The sequence below is a fragment of the Centroberyx affinis genome, unplaced genomic scaffold, assembly GCF_046629955.1.
Source record: "Centroberyx affinis isolate AG114_WGS23_722 - 3 ecotype Tasmania unplaced genomic scaffold, CSIRO-AGI_Caff_v1 ptg003058l_1, whole genome shotgun sequence".
Lineage (NCBI taxonomy): Eukaryota > Metazoa > Chordata > Actinopteri > Beryciformes > Berycidae > Centroberyx > Centroberyx affinis.
In genome coordinates this window covers 27501-53301 of record NW_027281145.1, presented here as the reverse complement: position 1 = coordinate 53301, position 25801 = coordinate 27501, and the positions used below count along the sequence as shown (strand labels likewise).

Here is a 25801-nt window from a genome sequence, read left to right as displayed (position 1 = left end):
GCGGTGTTGGGCTTGTTATTAAAATAAATAAAAATAAATAAATAAATGTTTCTCATTAGTCTTTACTCAGTTCAACCTGTTCAGGTAGATGTTGTTACATCACATCCTGTGTATTCGAAAATTATTTATTCTTTTTATTTATTTGTTCATTAAATTGGTTCCTTTTCATTACCTTTACATTAAAATCCATTGATCTTGTTGAACTGGGTGAAGCCACAGTAGAGGGAATATTTCCACCAGAGGAAGTCAACTCTTCTAACATTTCTCATCTAAGCTCCATCTCTGTGAGAAGAAAACGATGAATTATGACCAGAATGGATCAGATGAGTTGTAATGGGTGAGATTTAGATTATGGCTAATTCATCTTCAATCTGACACTTAAAAGGGGGATAACAACAGTAACAGCTTATTCATTTATTGGTAACTGTAATATTATTTCAACTGAAATAGTATTTCATTACATCACTCATCACTGGGGAAAGTACTGTAACATTTCTAACAGTAATGCAGCACTGCCTGTTTCTGTTTGGGTATTAATATAAGATATGCTGTAAAAAAAATTAAAAAAAGTCATTTTGGGGAAAAGAAAACAATTTTATTTTGATTTTATGTTCAACTGTACTTCTTGAATTTTATTCGAATTGGGATTCCTCCTTATTTTTTGTATGTTCACTGGGGTATCTTGTATTACTCAAAAAAAATAAAATAATAACAAATTGCAACACGCTCATGAATACGGCTTTTATTTTGGAACTCATGACCGGGAAGTTGTATTTTAGAATCTGTCTAGCTTGACTTCGGCGCTGTTTCTGCGGGTGTTGGACGCTGTGCGAGAGGAGACGGACAGAAATCTATAAAGGTGGGATATCAGCCTTTATTAATCTATTTTTTATTGACAAAAAGTCTCACATCTCCTGTTTATTACCGCTGCTGTTTAAATCTCCAGCCTGTCTGTGTGTATTCAGGTGAATTTATTAGAATAAAGGACCAACCTTCATTTGACATAAGATGCTCGGTCTGGAGAAACAGCTGCGTTCACTGTGGAAACCGTAAAGCTGCTAGAAATTGAAAATATATATATATTATCTGTGTAAATATGAAGAGTGCTGCTGTTTTAATGGATTATTGAACTGATCCCAGGCCGGTTTGACCCGGAGTTATTTATAGGCCTGTCCTCCCAGCCCGGCCAGCCGAGGAAAAATGGGTCTAAATGGGTCTGGAGGAGGAAAAATATCATTAATACAGAATCAAATAGAAGCAGAAGCCCGTTCACACAGCAGGCTGGAATACAGTCATCCTATAGTAAATATTACTATTCAAATATCAGGGATATTATAGGAATATTATAGTGATTCTATGGTAGAAATTACCATAAAGAAAGATATGATCACTACTGCTCACCGCTGAGTACCATAGTCCCTATAGGAATATTATAGGAATAGGCCTATTATAGGAATATTATAGGAGTATTATAAGAATATTAGGCTAGGCTATACGGTAGGTGGAGGTAGCATATGGAAGATTCAGTGTGTTTCTGTAGTAAAACCTGACATAAAACAACATTTGGTCGACTGAACGTGTGTGTGTGTGTGTGTGTGTGTGTGTGTGTGTGTGTGTGTGTGTGTGTGTGTGTGTGTGTGTGTGTGTGTGTGCCCCACACTGCAACACATTTCACATCAGAATATCTTTTGAAATATGTTTCAGAATATACAGAAAATGGCCATAAAATGTATTTGTTTGTTGCACATAGCTATAGATGACATTCATTCATTCATTCATTCATTCATTCATTCATTCTATTTGTTAAGTATATTGTGACTGCTCCTATATATTTTGGATACGATGGGCTAAATGTTAACAGCATATTGGAGGAAAATATATTTTTCCAGTGTACAAAATGTAATATGAATGGATATCGTCTGCATGCACAAATACATTATATTTTGGCTAGTTTTTGTATTTTTTGAAACGCATTCTGTAGTATGTGAAATGTGTTGCTTTGCAGTGTGTGTGTGTGTGTGTGTGTGTGTCAGAGAGAGAGAGAGATAGTTCACCTAACCTTTTCAAAGCTTTGGTAATATGGTAATATTGTTTAATAATGTAATATTTTGTTCAGGTTTGGTTTCTGGTGTGAAGGTGAACATGTTGGTGTCAGACAGATCTAGAGTTCAGACAGACACTCAGGCAGCGACTCTGTTCCCACTTCATATTCACCTGAGGTCTGACAGTGAGCAGACAGTCTGCAGGATGTTCTCACTGTTCACACCTGAGGGGGAAACACACACCTGTCTGCCTCTGGAGGGGAAAACACACATTTCTGCTGCTGTTCAGGCTGTCTGACTCATATTTTCACTCGAGTCTCCTCCTCTGATCTGATGGAGGTTCCTCCTGAACAGAAAAACACACCTGGCATTTGATTTCAGTGGAGAGTTTTAGTGTCCCATGATGGTCTGAATGCTGTTTCAGAGGCTTTTCCACCCTGAAACTTCTGGAAGAAACACTGAAAACTTGGAATTTTGTGGTATGAAAATCGTCAAATATTTAATATCGGCACAAAATGTCGGTTATCGTCAGCTTCAATACAAACAAAAATATCAGCCTTGAAAAATATCAGTTTTATCGGTCAAACCTGACTACCAACACTGTTGTGTTACAGAGAAACTAAACTCCAAACCCAGATCTGAGTCAAGCCTGACATGATGGTAAACAGCATGCTGCTCAAATGACCATCTGCTATTGGCTGATCTTTGGTGCCATGTGATGATGTCACCAGCTGTTGTACGCTATAGCAGTGATTCTCAACCTTTTTCATATGAAGGACCCTAATTAAGTCCACATTAGGGCCACGGACCCCATTTGATGAGATTTTGTCTCTTGAACCCAAATCTGAGAATTTTTATTGTCAGATATGATTTTGTCCAGAATTCAATGACTGTCTGTATTGCAGGTAGAGAGATAACAGAGAAACTATGATCAAAACAGTCATTCTTCTACCTTCTTTAATTGTGTTCACTTCTTGTAAATTAAATAATGCTGAAGAACCATTCATTACTTTTCGAACTATTTTTAGCTCAAGAACCATTTGAAAAGGTTCTTTATTGAACCGGTTCGGTCCACCAAGAACAATCTTGAAAAAGGTCCTTTAGAGAACCTTTTATCTTCAAAGAACCATAAGTGGAGCCTCAAAGAACCATTTTTTCTGTCACCTTTGGCGATTAGAACTTTAAAGAACCTTGGTCTTAAAGGTTCTTTGTGGAACCAGAAATGGTTCTTCTATGGCACCGTTCTGAAGAGCCATTTTAGTAGTAGTAGTAGTAGTAGTATTTTTGTTCAGTCATCACACACAATACAATAAGTATAAACAGTATACAATATACAATCTAATATACATAAGTATAAGCAGTCTAGACAGTATAAACAAAATCAACAATCTATGTATTAAGTAGTGAGTGAAAAGGCACAGGCAGAAGCATAATGCCTATATATGCCTATCCTACATGCTTATCAGTTTAGCTACCCACCAGAAATAAAAAATAAAATACAAATCATTCACACTTGTAACCCTCAGAAATAGCTTTATAAACCATTTTTTTGAAAACCAAAAGCGAGTTACACATTCTTAAATTTATGTTAGCATTGTTCCATAATTTAACCCCAACAATAGAAATACATCTCCTTTTAATCCGTTCAGTCTGAGTTGACACCTTAATTTTTCCTGTACCATGAAATAAAGGGAAAAAAGGATTAAAGAAGCAGGCGAACATTGAAGAAGTGAAACAGGGAATCTGTGATAAACTGAGTGCAGTGCAGCAGGAGAGTCTGCTGCCTCACTGCAGCACCTTCATCCCTTCACATCCTGAACAGATCCCAGATCAGATCAGATCCCAGATCAGATCCGGCCGGTCCCCTCTCTGTTCCCTCCAGCCTGTAGAGAAAAGGAGGAGATGCTATTTTTAGCCTCCTTCTCTCATCTGCATCCCTCTGCTTCCTAGAGAAGGAGGCACGTGATTGGAGGAAAGGGAAAAATGCCGTCTCAGGCGATCTGGAGGAGAGCAGGAGGCTGCTGTGCTGTAAGACCAGAACAGGTTCACAGTGCAGTCAGTGTTTCTGCAGAGGAAACACAGAACTGGGGTCAGTTTAGAGAGTGATGTGTTAAAGAGACGCTCATCTGAAGGGTCGGAGCGATTTAAGGGTTTATTTTGGCCTTTAAAGGACAATTCCAGCGATTTTTTTACATTTTCCATCCCTTTAATGTTAATTGTGGCAGTTTTTACAGGCGTGTGCCTATGGCTGGGTGATATGGTTGAAATCAATATGATAATCATAAGCAATTTTTTACAAAATGTTTTCGATATACATCACAATATGTCTCATGTATGCAAAATCACATTAAATAATCAAATTAGTGTTCATCCCATTGAACTGAATGGTAATGTTAGGTGCGATGTCAGACAAAACTGACATTTTTAAATAATATTCCTACCATACCTCATTTTATCAGTGTTTTTTAATAAAATTAGCTTGTTCTCATCAGTTCAGACAGCAGAATTGTGTCACGATATCTCAAAATCACCAAATCATATGATTCAATAAATGGGCATAAATCGTCCAACAGGTGTTTGGTGTGATATAGGATGAGCTTACAGTGTGATGTTCTGAGCTGGTCTGGGATCAGCTGTGGATCAGCTGTCTGATCCTGATTAAATGAACCTGAGTAGCACTTTGCTCCGGATCAATCCAGCTCCTGTGAGACGTCAATCTCCTTAAAGTGACGGCTTTAGAGCGCAGACTGATGATGTCACCGCCCTGCTCAGCCTCTCTCAACACTCTGCTGATTGGCTTAGGATGGAAAAAAAGCTTAAAAAAAAAAAAAAACCTTCTGGCTCTTGACCAGAAGGTTCCAGGTCTGAATCCCCAAAAACCAGCCGGGATGCTTAGCAAAACCTCCCTGGATATATTATAGTAAAAAATGATATGGAACTGCTTCATTGACGGAGATGAGTTTTTAGAGATACTCATGTTTGGCAAATTAATATATTGATGATGATGAAACTTTGTTGATCCTCAAGGAGAAATCAGGCTGTTTCTGCAGCAAAAGTAACACGATTCAGGAGGGAAAAAGACAAATAGGATATAAACACAACAATAGAATATGAAATAAGCAATAAAAACAGGAGAAATAATAAAAATACAACAATAAAGCAATATAATAGAATGTAAACAGCTGTGGTGACAACTTAAACATGTTAAAGGTCCATATTCTCCACTCTCCAGAGTTTTATTTTGTGTCTTGAGGTCCATTCAAAGCTGTGTGTGTGGTGTCATGAACCAAAAACACTCTCAATCCATTTTTCCAGCATCTCTCTGAGCCTTACCAAGAACAGGCTGTTTCTGTCGCCGTGTCTTTAAGGCTCATTAATATTAACGACCCCTCTGTTCCGATTGGCTAACCGTGTCAAGAGTGAAACGTGAGACACCGCGGCCGGGCAGCTACAGGTAGGGAAAACTCTCCGGTAATAAACAATGACAACCGCTCAACCGCTTTGAAAAAAACACTTTGTTAGTCTATTATTTCTTACAAAAATGCTAATGAGCGAACCTTTGTGACGCCACAAAGTTACGGAAGTCCAAACGGCTCGTTTAGAGGCTCGCTGCACTAATATGGATTGTGTGGATTTAGTTTTGATACTTTCACCATGTTTAGATAGACCATCCAACTCCTTTATCATCACAGAGGAGAGGGGAGTCCTGCTTTACACCATATGGGACCTTTAAATAGACAGATAGACAGACAGACAGACAGACAGACAGACAGACAGATAGATAGACAGATAGATAGATAGATAGATAGATAGATAGATAGATAGATAGATAGATAGATAGATAGGTTGGTTGGTTGGTTGGTTGGTTGAAATTACTGCAGTTAGTTACACTTGTTACCAGAGGTGGGGACTTGAGTCACATGACTTGGACTCAAGTCAGACTCAAGTCACAATTTGAATTGCTTGAGACTTGACTTGACTTGGGTTCTGGTGACTTGTGACTTGACTCTGACTTGTACTCTGATGACTTGAAAAGGTTTCTAAAGTCTTGACTTGAGCTCTTGTGTTTGTGTAAATGACTTAGATTGAAAGTGATGAGATTTGTTTAAGATATTAAATTGATACTGGACTCTTGATTTGTTCTGACTTGACTTGCTGTTCTACATTTAGACTTGAGACTTGACTTGACACGTCACACCTCTTGCTTGTTACATACAGATGTTACTTGCATGTAAATTGCATTGCAGTTACATTGAATGTACTTCATATGATTCTTTTTTTTTAAACCATTAGTTATAGTAAAGCCTGTGTTGATCCTGACTTGTGTCAGTTTGCAGCAGCAGACTGCAGGCGGAGAGACATTTGCTTAACGGGAATCTGTTAATTACTGTGAGATTAAACTCCCTGTAAGCTGCTCTATCAAATTAGTGAGTGAAGGTTAAAGCAGCGGTTCTGACAGAGCGACTCTCTGAGGCAAACTTTCATCTCCTGAAACTGATAATGTGATCCAGTCTGAGGTGATCCAGTCTGAGGTGATCCAGTCTGAGGTGATCCAGACGGTTACAGTGGCTGCTGGTTTTTAATCTCCCAGGACGGCTGCTGCTAACAGCCGTCACTTTTATTTAAGGCATTCAGCTGAAACTTTCATCCAGGCTGACTTGCAGCGAGTGCAGCGGCAGAACAGGCCCAAATTCCTAGATCACAAATATTATAAGAAAGCAGCAGTGAGGAGGTCAAGGGTCAAAGGTGTGAGGAAAGAAATAAGAGCTTAGGTTGATGATTTTTTTTAAACATGAGACAAAAGCATGTAAGTAATGGATGCTCCTGACTGTCAATCAGTTCAGAGGAAGAGTTCCACTTAAATTGACTTTGAAGCTAACTGGCAGTTATCTGATGGTACGTTTGAAACTTGCTGTAAAACCTCTCAGCTCAGTGACTTGCTGTGAGTCGCTTTATACAGAAGCTAGTCCAACGGTCACATCAAAATGGCCGCCTCACCGACTGTCCGGGAATGTTGTTAATTTGAACGGGAAAGACCGTTCTATCCGTTCAAGTTCTGTGACTGAGACTCTCGGTGTCGTTATTTGGTGCCACCAGAGTTCAAAGGTCATCGTTCTCACCTGGATAAACCAACTGATCTAAAGGAGGAAACACTGCAGAGTTCAGATAAACCGATCAGAACATGCTGGCTGTGAACGCAGCCAATTGATCCCAAGTTCTCATTCATTTTGGACTGGATTCATTTTAATTTTTCACTTTCATTTAAATTTAAACATTACACCTCACACCAGCATGCTTCGTCTTATTTGAACCAAATTTAGGTACAAAGATGTGAAGCCGGTGTGATCGCAGGATAAAAGTTGTTCCGCTCCTCTGTAACTTGGCAGTGTGAGTGTTGTTGTCTTCAGACGGACAGATGAAGCCCAGCCAAAGTCTTTGGAGAGTCAGTCTGTATTGATTTGTTTTCAGACTCCAGATAGCATCAGTGTACTTTGTGTTTTGTCATTGGTAAATTACTAAACATACTGATTAGATTCAATCACAGACACTTCCAGCACCACTCCTGTCATTCAGACCCAGAACAAGAACAGGAACTGACTGGGTGGAAATCACAAAGTTTAAACTGACAGCAACCACAGTCAGATCTCACTGATTTCAAGGAATATTTGTGTTTAATATAAATATAATGGATATATAAAGCAGATATCCATTGTGGTAAAAAATGTTTCCTTGTGTTAATTGCCCAGTATTTTACAAATCTCACCATTTTGTAAGTAAAAGGCTCAGCATAGAGAGCCTAAGCCCCTCCCCTTCCACTGTCCCCTATGGGACCTTATTTCGGAAAAAATATGTACGGTAGTCAACGGCGAGAGACAAATAATTGTTTGATCCCGTTTGAATTGTGCCATGAATTACACATATGATGTTTTGTCAATTTAAAAGATAATTTTGCAAGTCAAGAAAGTGTCAGTTTGTGGTAAAACAGTAAAGTAATGTTTAGTTTTGTGTGAAGCCGCTCAGTGAACTACATCTCTGTCTCACTGACACCAACATGGAAGGAAACAGGAAACACACAGCATGGCGTTAACGTTAGTCCCCACTGTACTGAAACTATCCTAAAGCAGTTTAAATCCGTTCTTACTGTCTATCTTCCAGGTTGTGTATAATACTACTGCTATCTGAGAGGGACTGAGCTTCAGCGGCAGAAAAATGAATTTGTAGTTTTGGTGAAATGTGGAAAAAAAAATGTTGATGTGAGTTGGTAAATAAACAGCCGACACCAAATTTCAGCTAAACGCTCCTGCAGTTTTGACAGCTCACTGGGAATTAGCGCTGCGTTTTCTGTAGCATGCTAGCATAATGAATTATAACTGTAATCTTACTATGCTGATAAGTTAATTTTTTTGCCCTTTTACCCATAACTGGTTGGTAGACAGAGATCAATAATCAATACCATATAGTATGGATTATTGCTGTGAAAGAAAAAACGATTGCCCCGCCCACAAATTAAGTCACACAAGCGATTATATTTTTCCATCAGACAAGAGGGATTACTTGGAAGTTTAGAGGGGTTAAATTAAACTTTCCAGGCAAGGGAACATTTGATTTGTTGATCATATACTAGTGCCTATGACTAAAAATCACAAAAATGGGTTTGACCTCCCTACTATCAGCCTAGCATCTATTTCTGCACCGCTCTCTCAGTTCAGTTCTCTTCCTCTCTCTCTGTCTCTCTCTCTCAGTTCAGTTCTCTCTCTGTCTCAGTTCAGTTCTCTCTCTCTCTGTCTCTGTCTCTCTCTCTCTCAGTTCAGTTCTCTCTCTCTCAGTTCAGTTCTCTCCCTCTCTCTCTCTCTCTCTCTCTGTGTCTCTCTCTCTCTCCATTCAGTTCTCTCTCTGTGTCTCTCTCTCTCTCAGTTCAGTTCTCTCTCCCTGTCAGTTCAGTTCAGTTCTCTCTCTCTCTCTCTCAGTTCAGTTCTCTCTCTCTCTGTGTCTCTCTCTCTCTCAGTTCAGTTCTCTCTCTCTCTGTCTCTCTCAGTTCAGTTCTCTCTCCCTGTCAGTTCAGTTCAGTTCTCTCTCTCTCTCTGTCTCTCTCTCTCTCTCTCTCTCAGTTCAGTTCTCTCTCCCTCTGTCAGTTGAGTTCAGTTATCTCTCTCTCTCTGTGTCTCTCTCTCTCTCTCTCTCTCTCAGTTCAGTTCTCTCTCTCTCTCTCCCTCTCTCTCTCTCAGTTCTCTCTCTCTCTCTCTGTCTCTTCTCCTTGTTTGAACCCTCAGTCACAAACAGCCTTGTGTTGTGTTGTGTTGTGCGAAGTCACTGCAGATCTTTAACTGCCGGCTCATCCTCCTTGCGTAAGCGACCATCAGAGTCTAGAGAGGAAGGCCGCTGCTGCTGCTCCATTATTTAGCGAGCTTCTCTGCACTCCTTCATGTAAACCGATAGCTCGCAGCGCTGATCAGGGTGCGCTTGTTTTGTTTGTGCTTCTTCCCTGGGAGTTCTAGTGTTGCAAGGCAGCCGGGTCGAGATAGCGCGCTAAATATAGAGCAGCGGGGTGCAGGGACCTTGAATCCTGAAGCCGCTCTGCCTGCCTTCCTGAGCATAGCGTGTAGCGTTAACGTTAGCTACCGACAATCAATGTGTTCCCATCATGCAGCTGGGGGTTCGGTTGCGTCAGGACAATTTATTTATCCTGGGAAAGAGTGCTGAGCAGGCATGTTCCTGCTCAGCAACACCCTGCTTCATATTCAGACTTGTCACACATTCACACTGGGAGCCGCCCAGTACAACCAGTTAACACTGCTGGTTACTGAGCAGCTGCAACCCTAACCTTCAATAAGATTATGAATACGATGAATACGTCCACGATGTCGAAATTTGCCTTTGTCTTCACCATAAAAAAACACAAATACATGCAACAATACATGCATCAAATAGAAAAATAAATAAATAAATGAATAATACAATACAACACAATACAATACAATACAATACAATACAATACAATACAATACAATACAATGCTAATGTATTTGTCTCTGAGGGGCAGTTGAAGCAGAACTACACATCAGTGTTAAACAGGAGGCAGGAGGAGAGTCTGGCAGGAGAAGCTGCAGTCTGTCAGTCCTTCAGTCCATCAGTCCTTCAGTCCGTCAGTCCGTCAGTCCATCAGTCCTTCAGTCCTTCAGTCCATCAGTCCTTCAGTCCGTCAGTCCATCAGTCCATCAGTCCTTCAGTCCTTCAGTCCGTCAGTCCGTCAGTCCGTCAGTCCTTCAGTCTGTCAGTCATTCTGTCAGTCCGTCAGTCCTTCAGTCCTTCAGTCCTTCAGTCCGTCAGTCTGTCAGTCCGTCAGTCCGTCAGTCCGTCAGTCCTTCAGTCCGTCAGTCCGTCAGTCCGTCAGTCCGTCAGTCCTTCAGTCCGTCAGTCCTTCAGTCCGTCAGTCCATCAGTCCTTCAGTCCGTCAGTCCGTCAGTCCGTCAGTCTGTCAGTCCTTCAGTCTGTCAGTCCTTCAGTCCGTCAGTCCGTCAGTCTGTCAGTCCTTCAGTCTGTCAGTCCTTCAGTCCGTCAGTCTGTCAGTCCTTCAGTCTGTCAGTCCGTCAGTCTGTCAGTCCTTCAGTCCTTCAGTCCCTCAGTCTGTCAGTCCATCAGTCCTTCAGTCCGTCAGTCTGTCAGTCCTTCAGTCCGTCAGTCCGTCAGTCTGTCAGTCCTTCAGTCTGTCAGTCCTTCAGTCCGTCAGTCTGTCAGTCCTTCAGTCTGTCAGTCCTTCAGTCCTTCAGTCCTTCAGTCCTTCAGTCTGTCAGTCCATCAGTCCTTCAGTCCTTCAGTCCCTCAGTCTGTCAGTCCATCAGTCCTTCAGTCTGTCAGTCCTTCAGTCTGTCAGTCCTTCAGTCTGTCAGTCCGTCTGTCTGTCAGTCCGTCACTTTCACTTCAGATTGTTGCTGTTAGACTGACTGTTATCAGACTCACTGCTCTCCTGCAGCCAGCTCACTGTGCTGCAGCGGGGGAAAGAGTACTGGAGTGTCCTACTGACGGAGAAGTACTGTTACTTTACTGATGTTTTGCTTAAGCAGAACTAAAAGTATTGATGTAAAAATCTACTTCATTAAAAGTAAAAAGTGTCTGATTTAAAATGTCCTCTGAGTAAAAGTTCCTGAGTTCCTCTTTAGAACAGAGAACGTTGTCAGCTGTGATCTTTTCCATGTGATTCTAACAGGAGAGAGGACAGAGTTCAAACTGGATTCTTTTCACTGGAAACATTAGAAATGACAAAATAAAGTGCAGAAACAAAGTAAAGTCAGATTCCTCTTCTCACTGTGAATGGATCCACAGTTTGTCAGTTTACGTTGATCCAGTTTCTGTTGCTGATGGAGAGACACACAATCTGTTCTGTGATGGATGGGATTTAAAATGGACGGAAGGACAAAACTGCAGGAGGAATGGACTGAAGGGAAAGTAAAAGTACTGATACTCAATTACAGTAATGTGAGCAAATGTAATTAGTAACTTCCACCCTTGCTGGGCCGTCCTGTATCACTGCCTCTGTCCAACATTTTCATTTCCTCTCCTATTGATCACCAATCAAGGCGCCTCTTAGTACGTTCAATAAGTTTTCACACTGGTGCTTTTGTTTCTGACAAATCAGCAGCAGCCTCTTGTTCACATGTGTTAGTAATGTTAGTTCAAGTCAGTGGGAAATGAGGCATTTTCTCTCAACTTGCTAGCCGTTTCATGTTCTTCCATAGTTTAAGTAATACAGGAATTAGTAATAGAACAGTTTGAAAGGATTTGTGTGTGACTTTGAGAGAAATGCTTTATCAGTAGGATAGGTTTATAAAAATCCTAAACCTTCCCTTCAAAGACAAAACCAAAAGTCAAATTCATCTGCTGGTTGTTATTCCTGTGATCCAGTACAGTTCTGCATGTGTGTGAACAAGAAAAAGCCTTAACTCCCTGGTTTGTAGCTTTAGGAAGAAGAGTTTGTCATGTTTACATATCAAGGGTTTTACTCCAAAACTCTGTATCCATTATGGAAAAACTGCGCCTACCTGAAAATCATCAGTTCATTTTTCAAAAGGACAGATGAATCCATCCTCTAAAACAGAAGTAATTTGTGAACAAATGTCTTAAGATGACTCCTAACTTCATTAACCCATAATGTGTTTTACTGTCATGTTATCTTTCATTTTTTTGTGAGGAAACATGTCTGAAGCATGTTTTGTGAGGCAGAATGAAGAAAAAACTGGAAATTGGAAAGATTTTGTTCAGTTTGATCCTCGAAAGTCAAACGTTGTGCAACGGCATTTCTGAGTCATTGCAATGTTTCAACATCCACAGCCCGCACAGCTCCACTCAGAGTGCTCTCATCGGGAGCGTATCTATGTTCCCAGGGTCCTAAGTTCCCAAGGTCCTATGTTCCCAGGGTCCTAAGTTCCCAAGGTCCTATGTTCCCAGGGGTCCTATGTTCCCAGGGTCCTATGTTCCCAAGGTCCTATGTTCCCAGGGTCCTATGTTCCCAGGGTCCTATGCTCCCAAGGTCCTATGTTCCCAGGGTCCTAAGTTCCCAGGGTCCTATGCTCCCAAGGTCCTATGTTCCCAGGGTCCTAAGTTCCCAAGGTCCTATGTTCCCAGGGTCCTATGTTCCCAAGGTCCTATGTTCCCAGGGTCCCAAGTTCCCAAGGTCCTATGTTCCCAGGGTCCTATGTTCCCAGGGTCCTAAGTTCCCAAGGTCCTATGTTCCCAGGGTCCTAAGTTCCCAGGGTCCTATGTTCCCAAGGTCCTATGTTCCCAGGGTCCTATGTTCCCAGGGTCCTATGTTCCCAGGGTCCTAAGTTCCCAAGGTCCTATGTTCCCAGGGTCCTATGTTCCCAGGGTACTAAGTTCCCAAGGTCCTATGTTCCCAGGGTCCTATGTTCCCAGGGTCCTAAGTTCCCAAGGTCCTATGTTCCCAAGGTCCTATGTTCCCAGGGTCCTAAGTTCCCAAGGTCCTATGTTCCCAAGGTCATATGTTCCCAGGGTCCTAAGTTCCCAAGGTCCTATGTTCCCAGGGTCCTAAGTTCCCAAGGTCCTATGTTCCCAGGGTCCTATGTTCCCAAGGTCCTATGTTCTCAGGGTCCTATGTTCCCAGGGTCCTAAGTTCCCAGGGTCCTATGTTCCCCAGTTCAGTATTCTGTTAACACACATTAACCCTCCTATTGTGTTCGGGTCAAATTTGACCCGTTTCAAGTTAAAATATTTAATAAATATTATCCAGTTTTTTTTTATTGGAACAAGGCTTCAAAACAGCTATATAAACACAACAAAACCAGTGGTTATCATTTTATTTGATTTTGAAGGTCTCTAACCCCTAACCCTAACCCTAACCCTAGAGCTGGGGAACATAGGACCCTGGGAACATAGGACCCTTTGTCATGTTCCCATTATGTGCCATATAAATCTGGGGAACATAGGACCCTGGGAACATAGGAATGACTCCCTCTCGTTGTGTATTTCAGATCTGTCGGCGTGTTTTTCCTCGCACCAGATTACCTGTTGTTGATGATGAAATGGTTGTTACAAGTGCTGCGGGTGTCTGTCACCTCCAGGCTATCACTAGGCTCCAGAGCTTAGCGTCCTATCGATTAAAGCACGCTCTGATGGATCGCTCCTCCTGATGGATGGAGCCGCTCTCCTCTTTAATCCCCAGCAGATCCTGGTTTGGCTGCGGACCACAGAGTTCTTCTTCTGTATTAAATCTCCAGCGTGAATATTTGGCTCTTTGGTTTGGGTTCCTGACACATTGTTCTGGTGTGTGTTACTTTGTTCCTGTCACGGACGCTAAAATACAATATCGGTCTATTTGGAGTGTCGGAGGTCATTTCGGTGATGTAAGCCTGTGGTGGAGGACGATGTGTAACCCAAAACCTGACTGCAGAAGCACCTCCAGCTGCTTTGGTGGAAAGGTTTTGAGTTGAAGGGATAGTTTATTCAAAATTAAAATTCAGTCATTATCTACTCATCCTCATGCCAGTACAGTCCAGTCCTTTAGGCTTCAAAAAGGGCAAAACATGTCCATAAATGTCTCCATACAGCTGCAGCATGATCCAAGTCTTCTGATGCCATGCAATTGCTCTGTGAGTGGAAAAAAAAACAAAATTTTATAAATTATTTACACAAATCGAGTCTTCCTCCACTGTATTCAGTGCTCTGGACGGAGCGCTTGATTCACTGCTGTTTAGGACTTTGTGTGACGCTCTTCTCTGTCGCAGCCCCAATTTGTGATTTAGGCTGATAAGACAAAGTATTTTTAAATTGACAGATTTTTATATAGCATTTTTGCCTGTATTATGGGGTCCCAGGCCAGATTCCAACCCAGGGTACACACCTTAGACCACTGAGCCACCAGGACCCCCAATAACACGTATTTTTCCATAAAGAATTTGTGCAACTTTAACATATCGCTGTCAAATGAGAACCATGTCAACTTTTCCAGAACAGAACTTGTTTTTAGCTTGATAACAATGCATTTTTGAGTTTATCCAGTGGGTTTTGTAAGGTTCCCATCAGAACTTTGTCAGTCCATAGAAGACCAAGTAATCCTTCAACTGAAGTAAAAACCTAAAAATCACTAAAAATTGGAGTCACAAGGTTTTCACCAGACAGCAATGTTATGCTATTTGTTGGACCTTTTCCAAAGTGTCTCACTGTACCATGAATGTCTAGATTTATGTAGCATGGGCAGCCCAGTGGGAATTGAACCCCTAACCCTGGCAGTGTTAGTGCCTTGCTCTACCCATTGAGCTGCAAAAGTTGTATTTTCAGAAAAGGTAGAGTTGCTTCAGATGTTCTTTTACCTCTGTCTCTGTCCTCAGATGTTTTTTTTACCTCTGTCTCTGTCCTCAGATGTTTTTTTTACCTCTGTCTCTGTCCTCAGATGTTTTTTTTACCTCTGTCTCTGTCCTCAGATGTTTTTTTACCTCTGTCTCTGTCCTCAGATGTCTCTTTAACCTCCGTCTCTGTCCTCAGATGTTCCTTTAACCTCTGTCTCTGTCCTCAGATGTTTTTTTACCTCTGTCTCTGTCCTCAGATGTTTTTTTACCTCTGTCTCTGTCCTCAGATCTTCTTTAACCTCCGTCTCTGTCCTCAAATGTTCCTTTAACCTCTGTCTCTGTCCTCAGATGTTTTTTTACCTCTGTCTCTGTCCTCAGATCTTCTTTAACCTCTGTCTCTGTCCTCAGATGTCTCTTTAACCTCCGTCTCTGTCCTCAGATCTTCTTTAACCTCCATCTCTGTCCTCAGATGTCTCTTTACCCTCTGTCTCTGTCCTCAGATGTCTCTTCAACCTCTGTCTCTGTCCTCAGATGTCTCTTTAACCTCCGTCTCTGTCCTCAGATGGCCTCGGCAACAGCGACCTACGGGCAGAAGGAGTCCTCGGACCAGAACTTCGACTACATGTTCAAGATCCTCATCATCGGCAACAGCAGCGTGGGCAAAACCTCCTTCCTGTTCCGCTACGCCGACGACTCCTTCACGCCGGCCTTCGTCAGCACGGTGGGCATCGACTTCAAGGTGAAGACCATCTACAGGAACGACAAGAGGATCAAGCTACAGATCTGGGTAAGACTGAGAGAGACGCTGTGTGTTTTCATGTCAGTCTGCTCTCACACTCTGCTGTCACACCTCGGACAGGGAAGCCTCAGAGGGTTTCAGAAGGGAATAAAATAAAACAGAATCAACCTCAGATTTATATTTTACATTTACATATGAGGCGTTTAGGTAGTGTAGTTCAGTGTCTTGCTTGAGGACTTTTTCTACATTTACCCTGCCACTGAAATCGGATTTATTTCATATTAAATATTTCATATTTTTTTGTACTTGCTGTTTACACACATTTCTAAATAGATAATCTTTACACAACCGTATGTATGTGCCAGGTGCGTCGGTGGGGAAAGATAAATCAAAATCTGTAGATTCCCACACACTTTCTTCACTTACAAAGGTTTTATTTAAAGACACAACGTTTTGGTGAAATGATAGTGGAAATGTCAAGACATAGACAGTAGTAACTTTAATTGAATTCAAGCACTGAGGAGGAGAGTTAAGTTTAAAAGTCTTTATTTAATGTGCATATTCAGAATATACTGTACAGACAGCAGTAAAAACAAGTGATATCGACCATATATTCAGTGTTTCTCTTCATGAGGGTCGAGAATAGAATAGACTAGAATAGAATAGAATAGATCTTTTTTAGCCCAAAGGGTAATTTGACTTACAACAGCAGTTCGCAAAACCGAAACAGTACATACAAACAAATATATATACAGTATATACAAACATACATGCTGTGGTCATTCATTGCACAGACATTCTTTGCAATGACTTAATGCATTCGTCAGTTCACCATTAATCCATTCATTTCATTAATTATACAGCACAGATTAAAGAGAGAATGCTTGGGGCGTCACAACATGACCACATCCTCCAGTCTTGTTTGTGCAGTGTCAAGTAAAGCCAGCTGGATTATGGTCAGCTCAGAGACACACCCAGGAGACTCCCAGTGCAACCACAGACTCTGCTGTCGGTCACTGGGCGGGGGTTCGGTGCCTTGCTCAGGGGCAGCTGGGCAGTTTCTCAGACGATTTTCAGATTCAAACTGGCAACCTCCTGGTCAGCAGCTCCTCAGGTTGACCGTTGGAAATGGAAACTACTCCATTTGGCAGCCTGCTGTAGGTTTCAGAATATAATAAAATAGAATAATAATGAGAAGAAGAAGTAGAAGCAGAATCATAATCCAAATCATAATCATAATAAGCTTTATTTGAATGTATTATGTGTTTTTTAAGTGAGTGGTTCTATGTGTTTAAGTGAGCTCACTAAGACAAATTCCAATCAACTCTGTTGCTATGGCAATAAAGTATTGAATCTTATTTATATAGCAATTTTCAAAACACAGTTAAGTGTTTTACAGTCATAAAAGACTGTAAATAAAAGAAAGTCCAAAGACAACAATAACGACTAAAAGACAGAACGTAAAATAACAACAAGAAGATGGAACAATAAAATGCAAAATGAGCATAAAAAGCATAAAATAAGAGTAAGCGAGGATCCTAAACAGACTTTAAAAAACAGTAGAAATGAAGTGGTGACCATAAGGAGCAGGTTCATATAAGTTAAGTTTATTTTATTTGACATGGACATCACAGTAGCATTAGAATTGTAACATACATTTATGCACAAGGACCATAGATAGACTATAGATTTATAGAAGGAAAGAGACTAGAATGCAGCGACTGGATCAGAAAATGACGGTGAAGCAGCAGCAGCTCCTGCCCTAACAGCACATAGGACCTTGTTTATGTTGTAAAAAACACATTTTCTCAGAGGTTTTTCGTTACATTAGACACACCTCGGCTCCAGTCGGATCATCAGTACACACAGCAGCAGACAGCAGAGTGAAGTGGGAGAACAGGCTCTGGGGAAACTGGTATTTCAGTATAATGTTGTAGATCATAAAATAAATGTTTGGCCTCTGTTACTGTTTCTGTCTTTCGCTGCGTTTTTACAGTCTTTCCTCCTCGACAACACATTCTGCTGCAGATAGAGCTGTGGTGGCAAGCCCTGCTGTGTGTGTGTGTGTGTGTGTGTGTGTGTGAGAGTGAGAGTGAGAGTGAGAGAGAGAGAGAGAGAGAGAGAGAGAGAGAGAGAGAGAGAGTTTGTGTGTGTATATATGTATGCATACATGTGAGTGTGTAGGTGCATATGTGTGTAAATGCATGCGTGTGTGCATGGTTGTGTGAGTGTGTGTGTGTGTGTGTGTGTGTGTGCAGTGCTGCCTCTGTTGTCAGCCTTTCCCAGGCATTGCCTCTGGTAAGAAAGACCAGATCAACCAATCAGAGCGCGAGAAACGGATGACTGGATGCTGCCCCCCCCCTCCCTCCTCCCCCTCCCCCATTACTACACATCTCCCTGAGTGGATCACCCCTCCACACACACACACACACACACACACACACACACAGCCCATCCCCCACCTCTCATCCTACACTCGGCTCAGCACAGACTCAAGTGGAGTAAAATGGAAAATGCTTGGACTGTTTTTCTGGACCCACTGTCATTTATTTCACAGTGTCCAGCTAATCCACTTCATGTAGACTCATCTGATCCAGCGCATCACACACAGTAGCTCGCTTGAAACGGTGGCATTTGTAATTTTTTTAATGAACTTAATGTGCAGAATCACGAATGCTGCCATTTCAGCACAGCTAATATGCATGTACCAAATACACAAGATCTGATAGGCGAAAGAAAATGGATCTGGATCTAATCTGAAAGCCCCGAAATAATCACAGAGGTCTATCATGGAAGAGCTGTTCTGATCGTGTGATTGGTCGGGAGGTGGCGATGAGGCTTATGGGTATTGTATTAGGTGTCATGGAAACATACTGTATGTGTCTGACGATGAAAGAGCTTATTTTTCAACGCAGAGGTTGAAATATCCCACGACTATGATTGGAGAGCGGTTTGTGTGTTTGTGTGTCCCACCATGGAGGAGAGAGGGGAGGAGAGGAGAGGAGAGGAGAGGAGAGGAGAGGAGAGGAGAGGAGAGGAGAGGAGGAGAGGAGAGGAGAGGAGAGGAGAGGAGAGGAGAGGAGAGGAGACAAGGAGAGGAGAGGAGAGGAGACAAGGAGAGGAGAGGAGGAGGAGGAGAGAGGAGAGGGGAGGAGGAGGGGGAGGAGAGGAGAGAAGAGGAGAGGGGAGGAGGAGGGGAGAGGAGAGGAGAGGAGACAAGGAGAGGAGAGGAGAGGAGGAGGAGGAGAGAGGAGAGGGGAGGAGAGGAGAGGAGAGAAGAGGAGGAGAGGAGAGAGGCGAGGAGAGGAGACAAGGAGAGGAAGAGAGGAGAGGAGAGGAGACAAGAAGCGGAGGAGAGTAGACAAGGAGAGGAGAGAGGAGAGGAGACAAGGAGAGGAGAGGAGAGGAGGAGAGGAGACAAGAAGCGGAGGAGAGGAGACAAGGAGAGGAGAGGAGGAGAGAGAAGAGGAGGAGAGGAGATGAGACAAGGAGAGGAGAGGAGGAGAGGAGAGAGGAGAGGAGACAATGAGAGGAGAGGAGAGAGGAGAGGAGACAAGGAGAGGAGACAAGGAGAGGAGAGGAGGAGAGGAGAGAGGAGAGGAGACAATGAGAGGAGAGGAGAGAGGAGAGGAGACAAGGAGAGGAGACAAGGAGAGGAGAGGAGAGAGGAGAGGAGACAAGGAGAGGAGAGGAGGAGAGGAGAGAGGAGAGGAGACATGGAGAGGAGAGGAGAGGAGGAGAGGAGACAAGGAGAGGAGAGGAGAGGAGACAAGGAGAGGAGAGGAGGAGGTTATAAATTCTAGTTCATAATTACTGACAGCGATCACATGATGCAGCTTTGCTTCACCCTGCAGAAGATCATTTTTTCCAAGGTTTGTTATGTAGCTCATGCTGTAGCCTAGAAAGCCTTCAGCTCATGTGTCAAAATGACAGTGATTCAGACCAAGGCTGTCGTCCAGACCAACTCAGTCGAGTCCAAGTCAGTTCCAAGACCAGGTTCAGTCGAGTCCAAGTCAGTTCCAAGACCAAAAACAGACCAAAACAGGCAAGAAACAGCGTACATGTCTTTCTAAATGTAATAATAATACTGAAGCAGTTTCTTCAGGATGAACAGCTGTAGATTTATCTGCAGGAGCTTCAACATCCAACTGATCACTTTTCCACAAAGCAACACAACCAATCACGTGATATTTTAGACTAATATCAGGCAGACAGTCACACAGTGGAAGCTGGTGTGTGAAGAATTCGACTCGTCCAGGCAGCGAGTCTGTTCACACTGCACAGCTCCAAGCCGATGTGCCGCTTTGTTTTTTCCACAAACGTTTCCTTTTGTTCATGCAAACCTGACAAAATGTGTTTCCAGTTAGTATGACCAAGCTCCACAGGGAATTGTGCCATCTTAGAGGCTTAATTTGATTGGTTGAAAACGTTTTATCGTTGCCTCTGCGTTCCAAAAAATTGCTGAGATCGAACCAAATTTATAGTTATGGATTTTTTTTTTATAGTTATCTTTGTAGTGGGAACACAGACACTCAATTTACTGAGTACAATTACAATCTTTTTTTTTTATAGTTTGTTATCTTTATAGTTATGGTTCTGGGTGTGAATGAGTCTCTGCACACTGACTCATCTGGTTCATCCTACCTGCTGCTGCCAGTCTGTGTTGTCAGATCCAAACCAAGACAGGATGACTAATCTGTTGGTTACAAAACGCTCAGCAGCAGCTTCACCTCCAAGCATGGCTCATGTCTCCTCTGTCAGTCCAGTGCAGGATGAAAACCTCCTATCTCCAAAATGTCAGGAATGTCAGTAATTTTCAGGAAATGAGAAAATCAGCTTTGTTTTTAGTTTCAGTTAGTTTAGTTTCAGTTTGTCCAGTTGGTTTAGAAAGAGTTTCATATTCCATAGGGTTGCAGAATTTTCTCAATGCATGCAGGATGATGGAATCTTTCAACTGAAGTTAAAACATGGTAATCAGCAAAATTGGAGTTGCGAGGTTTTCACATGACGTAAGCAGCTGAGACTTTTCCTAATTTAACCAACACGTACAGACACACACACACACACACACACCTCCCCATGTAGGTACTCACCTCAGTTAAATAGCACAAAGGATTTTACATCAGATCTTGTGTGCTGCTAAATGATTATTAATTATCTTCAGTGGCATTTGTAATTTTGTATATAAGATATTTGTACATAAAAAATGTCACAGATTTGACTATTTTCAGATAGAAACCAGAACTCACAGTGATCAAAAAGAAGTTCATTCCCACTGTGCAGTTTTACGTTTATTAGCCGTTTTAAAGATGTGTAAATGGTTACAGATGTCTAGTCTAAAATGAGACTACACAGGGTTTAAAAGTGAACATTTAGTAACATCTCCGTCTTAGACTTTGTCTTTTGGGATAAATGATAAAAATAAAGCATTATGTTGTACTTCTCTGGTGCATTTTTGTTATATTTGTTTAAATATGTAATATTGTATTTACTGCTTGGTTTAAACTGGGCTGTACATTCCCAAAACGATCCTGGGCTTTATGAGAGCTAAAGCAGATGAAATGACATTTAATGCTCAGTGGGTTACATAACAGCCTCCACAGCTCTACCTACACTTTTATTTTAGGCATGTAGCTGATGCTCTCATCCAGAGCGACTGACAGTGAAACAGCACGCAACATGGAATGAGCTTCAAGTCCTAGATCAGCAATATTACCACCAACAGTAAGGAGAGCAGGTCAGATCTGCAGCACCTGGCAGCAGATTCATACAATATTCCTGTGGTGTGTGAAAGAGAAGTGCAAGAAAAAGCAGATTTCTGAAATATTTCTACATCTATATGTATAAACAACAGCTGAAAGTGTACTAAAATGCCCTATTCTACTACTTCTACTAAAGTAGAAGTACTGTTACTTTGCAGACATTTTACTGAGGTAGAGTTGGTTTAAAAATTGACTTGTAAAGTAAACTAAAAAGTGTCTCATTTATAATGTCCTCAGAGTAAAAGTGACAGAGTTACTTCCTACAGAAGAGAACATTGTTAGATGTGATTTTACCCAAACAATTCTAAAAGGACAAGAGGACAGAGTTGAAGCTACATTCTTTTAATGGTGGGAATTAGTCATATTAATCTCTTCTGTTCAGCCACTTCATGACTGGACACTTTCTTTTGCTAATGGAGAGTTTATAGAACCTGTTCTCTGTAATGGATGCTGTTTAAAATTCTTAGCATACTTCAGATATCAGCGCTCGTTTTCCTCCTTCATTCATTCTTCTCCAGTATGAAAAACAAACTTCCACAGAGCGAGAGAATCTATCAGAGGAAACGTGAAGCCAAACTCTCTGTTTTCTCCTCATTTCACTGAGCTGAGTCAAGTGTTTTCATCTCAGCGCTGCGTTACGGCCACAAGAAGAAATGGAAGTCTGCTCCAGGAAATAATTCTCGGAAACACTTTACTGTCACAAGGTGTTTCAAGCTAGGTTTGGACTTTAAAAACAACAAAAAACAAGTACAAATCTAATTACATACAGCATGAATTGTAAAATGATTGGGGCAAATGTAAACTATATGTAAACAGAAGTAAATGGGTTGTAACTCGAAATGACACATGTTGTCCTTTAGGTAAAAATATAATTACTGACTTCAAAAAATAAAAAAAAAATTAGGATAGAAAAAAAGCTGCTCAGTTACACTAGCTAGAGTTACTTTATTTAGTTACTTCCATCACTGTCTGTTTATGTATCTATCTGAGATGTGACCAAGTCAACTTTGCTCGTGTCCCAAGTCAGTCTCAAGTCTAAATGTAGAACAGCAAGTCAAGTCAGAACAAATCAAGAGTCCAGTATCAATTTAATATCTTAAAGAAAACTAAATATCTAGGACTTTTCAATGCAATATGGTTTTAATAGGATAAAAACTTGGTAAGAGCATCATGAGTTTGATTTCTATAATCAGTTTCAACTTCAATAAATTCAATCATTCCATACAAATTCAGAAAACAGAATTTAAATTCAGTCGTCTGCTGGAACAAATCTCATCACTTTCAATCTAAGTAATTTACACAAACACAAGATCTCAAGTCAAGACTTTAGAAACCTTTTCAAGTCATCAAAGTACAAGTCAGAGTCAAGTCCCAAGTCACCAGAAGTCAAGTCAACTCTTCATGCATCAAGTCAAGTCTCAAGCAATTAAAACTGTGACTCGAGTCCAAGTCATGTGACTCGAGTCTCCACCTCTGGTATCTATAGATCAGACCATATTTCATCATTTTATTCCATAGAATTAGATCTTCCTTTCCCCTCCCTGCTGTAATGGGAGCAGAGCGGTCCGGTCTGGTTTCTGGGTGTCGGGTATCAGGAACACTGGCTTTAATTCCCTGAGCATTCATTAGGGCTTAGAGCTGAAACCCAACCTGCTGGGTCACCGGCCAAGGAGAGAGAGAGAGGGGGAGAGAGAGTGACAGAGAGAGAGAGAGAGAGAGAGAGGAAGAGGGACGATCATTTTTTGGCGCTGCGGCGGCGGAAGTGAGACGAGAAGTGGAGGAGCTGATGAACTGTCAGAAGCCACCGGAGGCTTTTTAACACCCCGGCTTTACTGGAGCATGATGGGCACGATGTGTCAGGCGGGTGACCTGTGTGTGTGTGTGTGTGTGTGTGTGTGTGTGTGTGTGTGTGTGTGCGCGTGCATGTTTGTCTCATCTTTCAACTATCTGTGTTGTGTAATCAGCCCAGAAACTGAGTTGTTGTGTTTGTTTTTTTTGTTCCATCAGTCCCACAAACTGATGCTACAGTGATGTTTCAGGGAAAAATCTTAAAATAAATGATTGAACTCTTTGTGCTGAATCCAGAAGAGTTAGTAGAAGAATCTGCATCCTGTCTGCTTTACTAAACATAGCTGGCCTCCATGTCTCTTAACTATTTATTTCCAGTTGTCATTTTTCTTAAACTGCCCCTTCATACTTTCACAACTTTCATTAGTTATCATCATTCAGAAACAGGCTATGTTTTTTTCCAGCTTTGCGTCTTTATTTTGATTTTTCAATTGGCTTTAATTCCAATTCCAGGCAGCTTTAAAATGTCTTGAAAAGTCTTGAATTTGTCTTTCTGAACCCTGCAGATAGCCTGTTTTAGTATTATTTTACCAGCCATGATTCAGTCAAAAACCCTCAAATGATTGTCTGTTACCTGCCAGTGTGGTAAAGTCTAGACCTTCTTGAAATATCTTCTTTCAGAATATAACGTCACCTATTTTTTCTTCTTTTTCTGGGTGTCTATTTTGTTCTTTTGTTTTAGATGTTTTTAGATTTAGAAATAAGGATTGAGGTTTTAATGAGCAGAATGTGTTGAATAGAGCGGTTTAGGGCAGTGTATTCTCAACCTTTTTCATATCACCGACCCCTAATTTATCATTGATCCAAATCTGAGAATATTTTTATTGTTAGATACGATTTTATCCAGAATTCCTTGACTATCTGTATCATAGGTAGAGAGATAACAGAGAAACTATGATCAAAACAGTCATTCTTCTACATTCTCTAATTGTGTTAACTTCTTGTAAATGAAATAATGTTGAAGTTTAACAATTTAGCGATTTGCTGGGGACCCCCTGGACCCGCCTCAAGGACCCCTTTTGGTCCCCGGACCCCACGTTGAGAACCACTGGCTTAGGGGAACGTAGGGTTGGTCAGCTAGAGTCAGGAAAAGACTTCAGGCCTTGTGCCAAATGTCTGAAAAAAGTAAAACAAGCCTTTACCAGCAGACTGTGTGACAGACTTGAAGAGTTTGAACCTGTGACTTGTTGACTGGGAGAAGGTCATGTGACCGGAGTCATGTGACTGGCTGTGTTGCAGGACACGGCGGGGCAGGAGCGTTACCGCACCATCACCACCGCTTACTACCGCGGAGCCATGGGCTTCATCCTCATGTACGACATCACCAACGAGGAGTCCTTCAACGCCGTGCAGGACTGGTACGTGATTGGCCGGGGCCGGTGGGGGGAGGGGGGGGAGGGGAAGGGGTTTGTCATGTGACCGAGCGAGCGAGTGTGACTTGACACTGTGCAGCTTTCTCTTTGAGAGGCAGTGTGTGTGTGTGTGTGTGTGTGTGTGTGTGTGTGTGTGTGTGTGTGTGTGTGTGTGTGTGTGTGTGGAGTGGATGATGTGTAGATACTGAGAGACTACTGAGGTTTGGGTCATGAATGAACTCATCAATTCCAATTCAACTGAGGAATTTGAATTTGAAAAAAAAAGGAGTTGGAATTGAATTGGAATTTCAGGAACTTCAATTTAATTCAGTGAAATTCTGTGAAATTCTAAGTATTTTTTGTTTTTTTCTTACCACATACCTACGATTCTACATATATTATCAATACTGAATATTATAAAATGTTAAAGCAACCTTTCAGCTGATATTTGATGCAGAACATGTCATGGTAATCCATACATTATGACTGAATGTGTTTGATTTGTTGAACTGTCTTTCATTTGATTCATAATGTTTAGAAATTTCATGGAAACTCATGGAATTTAATGGATTTCAGTTCTGTTTCCTGTCATTCCAATTCAATTCACATTCTGTTTCCTCACAGCTGGGAGACTTTCACACTCACAGTTTAACATGCATTCTCACTCCAAATAAATAGAATTAAACAGATGTAGATGGATGGACAGAGCTGTGGATCTAGTTCAAGTGTCTGTGATGCATCATGGGTAAAAGGTTCTTTCTATCAGCAGAGACAGGAGATGCTGTGGCGATCACTGTCACAGTCTTCCTTCCTTTGTTTTAAGATAAGATGAAACTTTAATGCTGCTGTGGGGAAATCAGGCCGCTGCAGCAAACTGTAACAGGATACAGCAAGAGGCTGAAGTCTGGTTTATTTATATCGCTCTTCATCACAGTCCAGCCTCAGAGGCCTTTACAGACCTTCAGTACATGTCATGTACCATACTACATCATACATATACACATCATATACATGTGATGTACCATACTACATCATACATATACACATCATATAGATACTTCATATACTAGATCATACACATCATAGAGAAAATAGAGACAATACAATATAAATTTGAGCAAATGTGGGCATATGAACACAATCAGCCAACGATTTCAAGGCTAGAATCTATCTATCTATCTATCTATCTCTGTCTTTCTGTCTATCTATCTATCTATCTATCTGTCTGTCTGTCTGTCTGTCTTTCTGTCTATCTATCTAT

The 25801-nt window shown here is 41.5% G+C and overlaps 1 protein-coding gene across 1 annotated transcript in view; it reads left to right on the top strand.

Annotated features, from left to right (window-relative positions):
- Nucleotides 1–834: 834 nt before the first annotated feature.
- The window catches only part of rab3ab (RAB3A, member RAS oncogene family, b), a 30831-nt gene continuing 5864 nt past the window's right edge, over nucleotides 835–25801 (top strand). The window contains exons 1-3 of the mRNA XM_071537491.1: nucleotides 835–859; nucleotides 15402–15626; nucleotides 24428–24546. Of these exons, the coding sequence (XP_071393592.1) occupies nucleotides 15402–15626; nucleotides 24428–24546 (344 nt within the window). The 5' untranslated portion in view covers nucleotides 835–859. The remainder of the gene's footprint in view (nucleotides 860–15401; nucleotides 15627–24427; nucleotides 24547–25801) is intronic.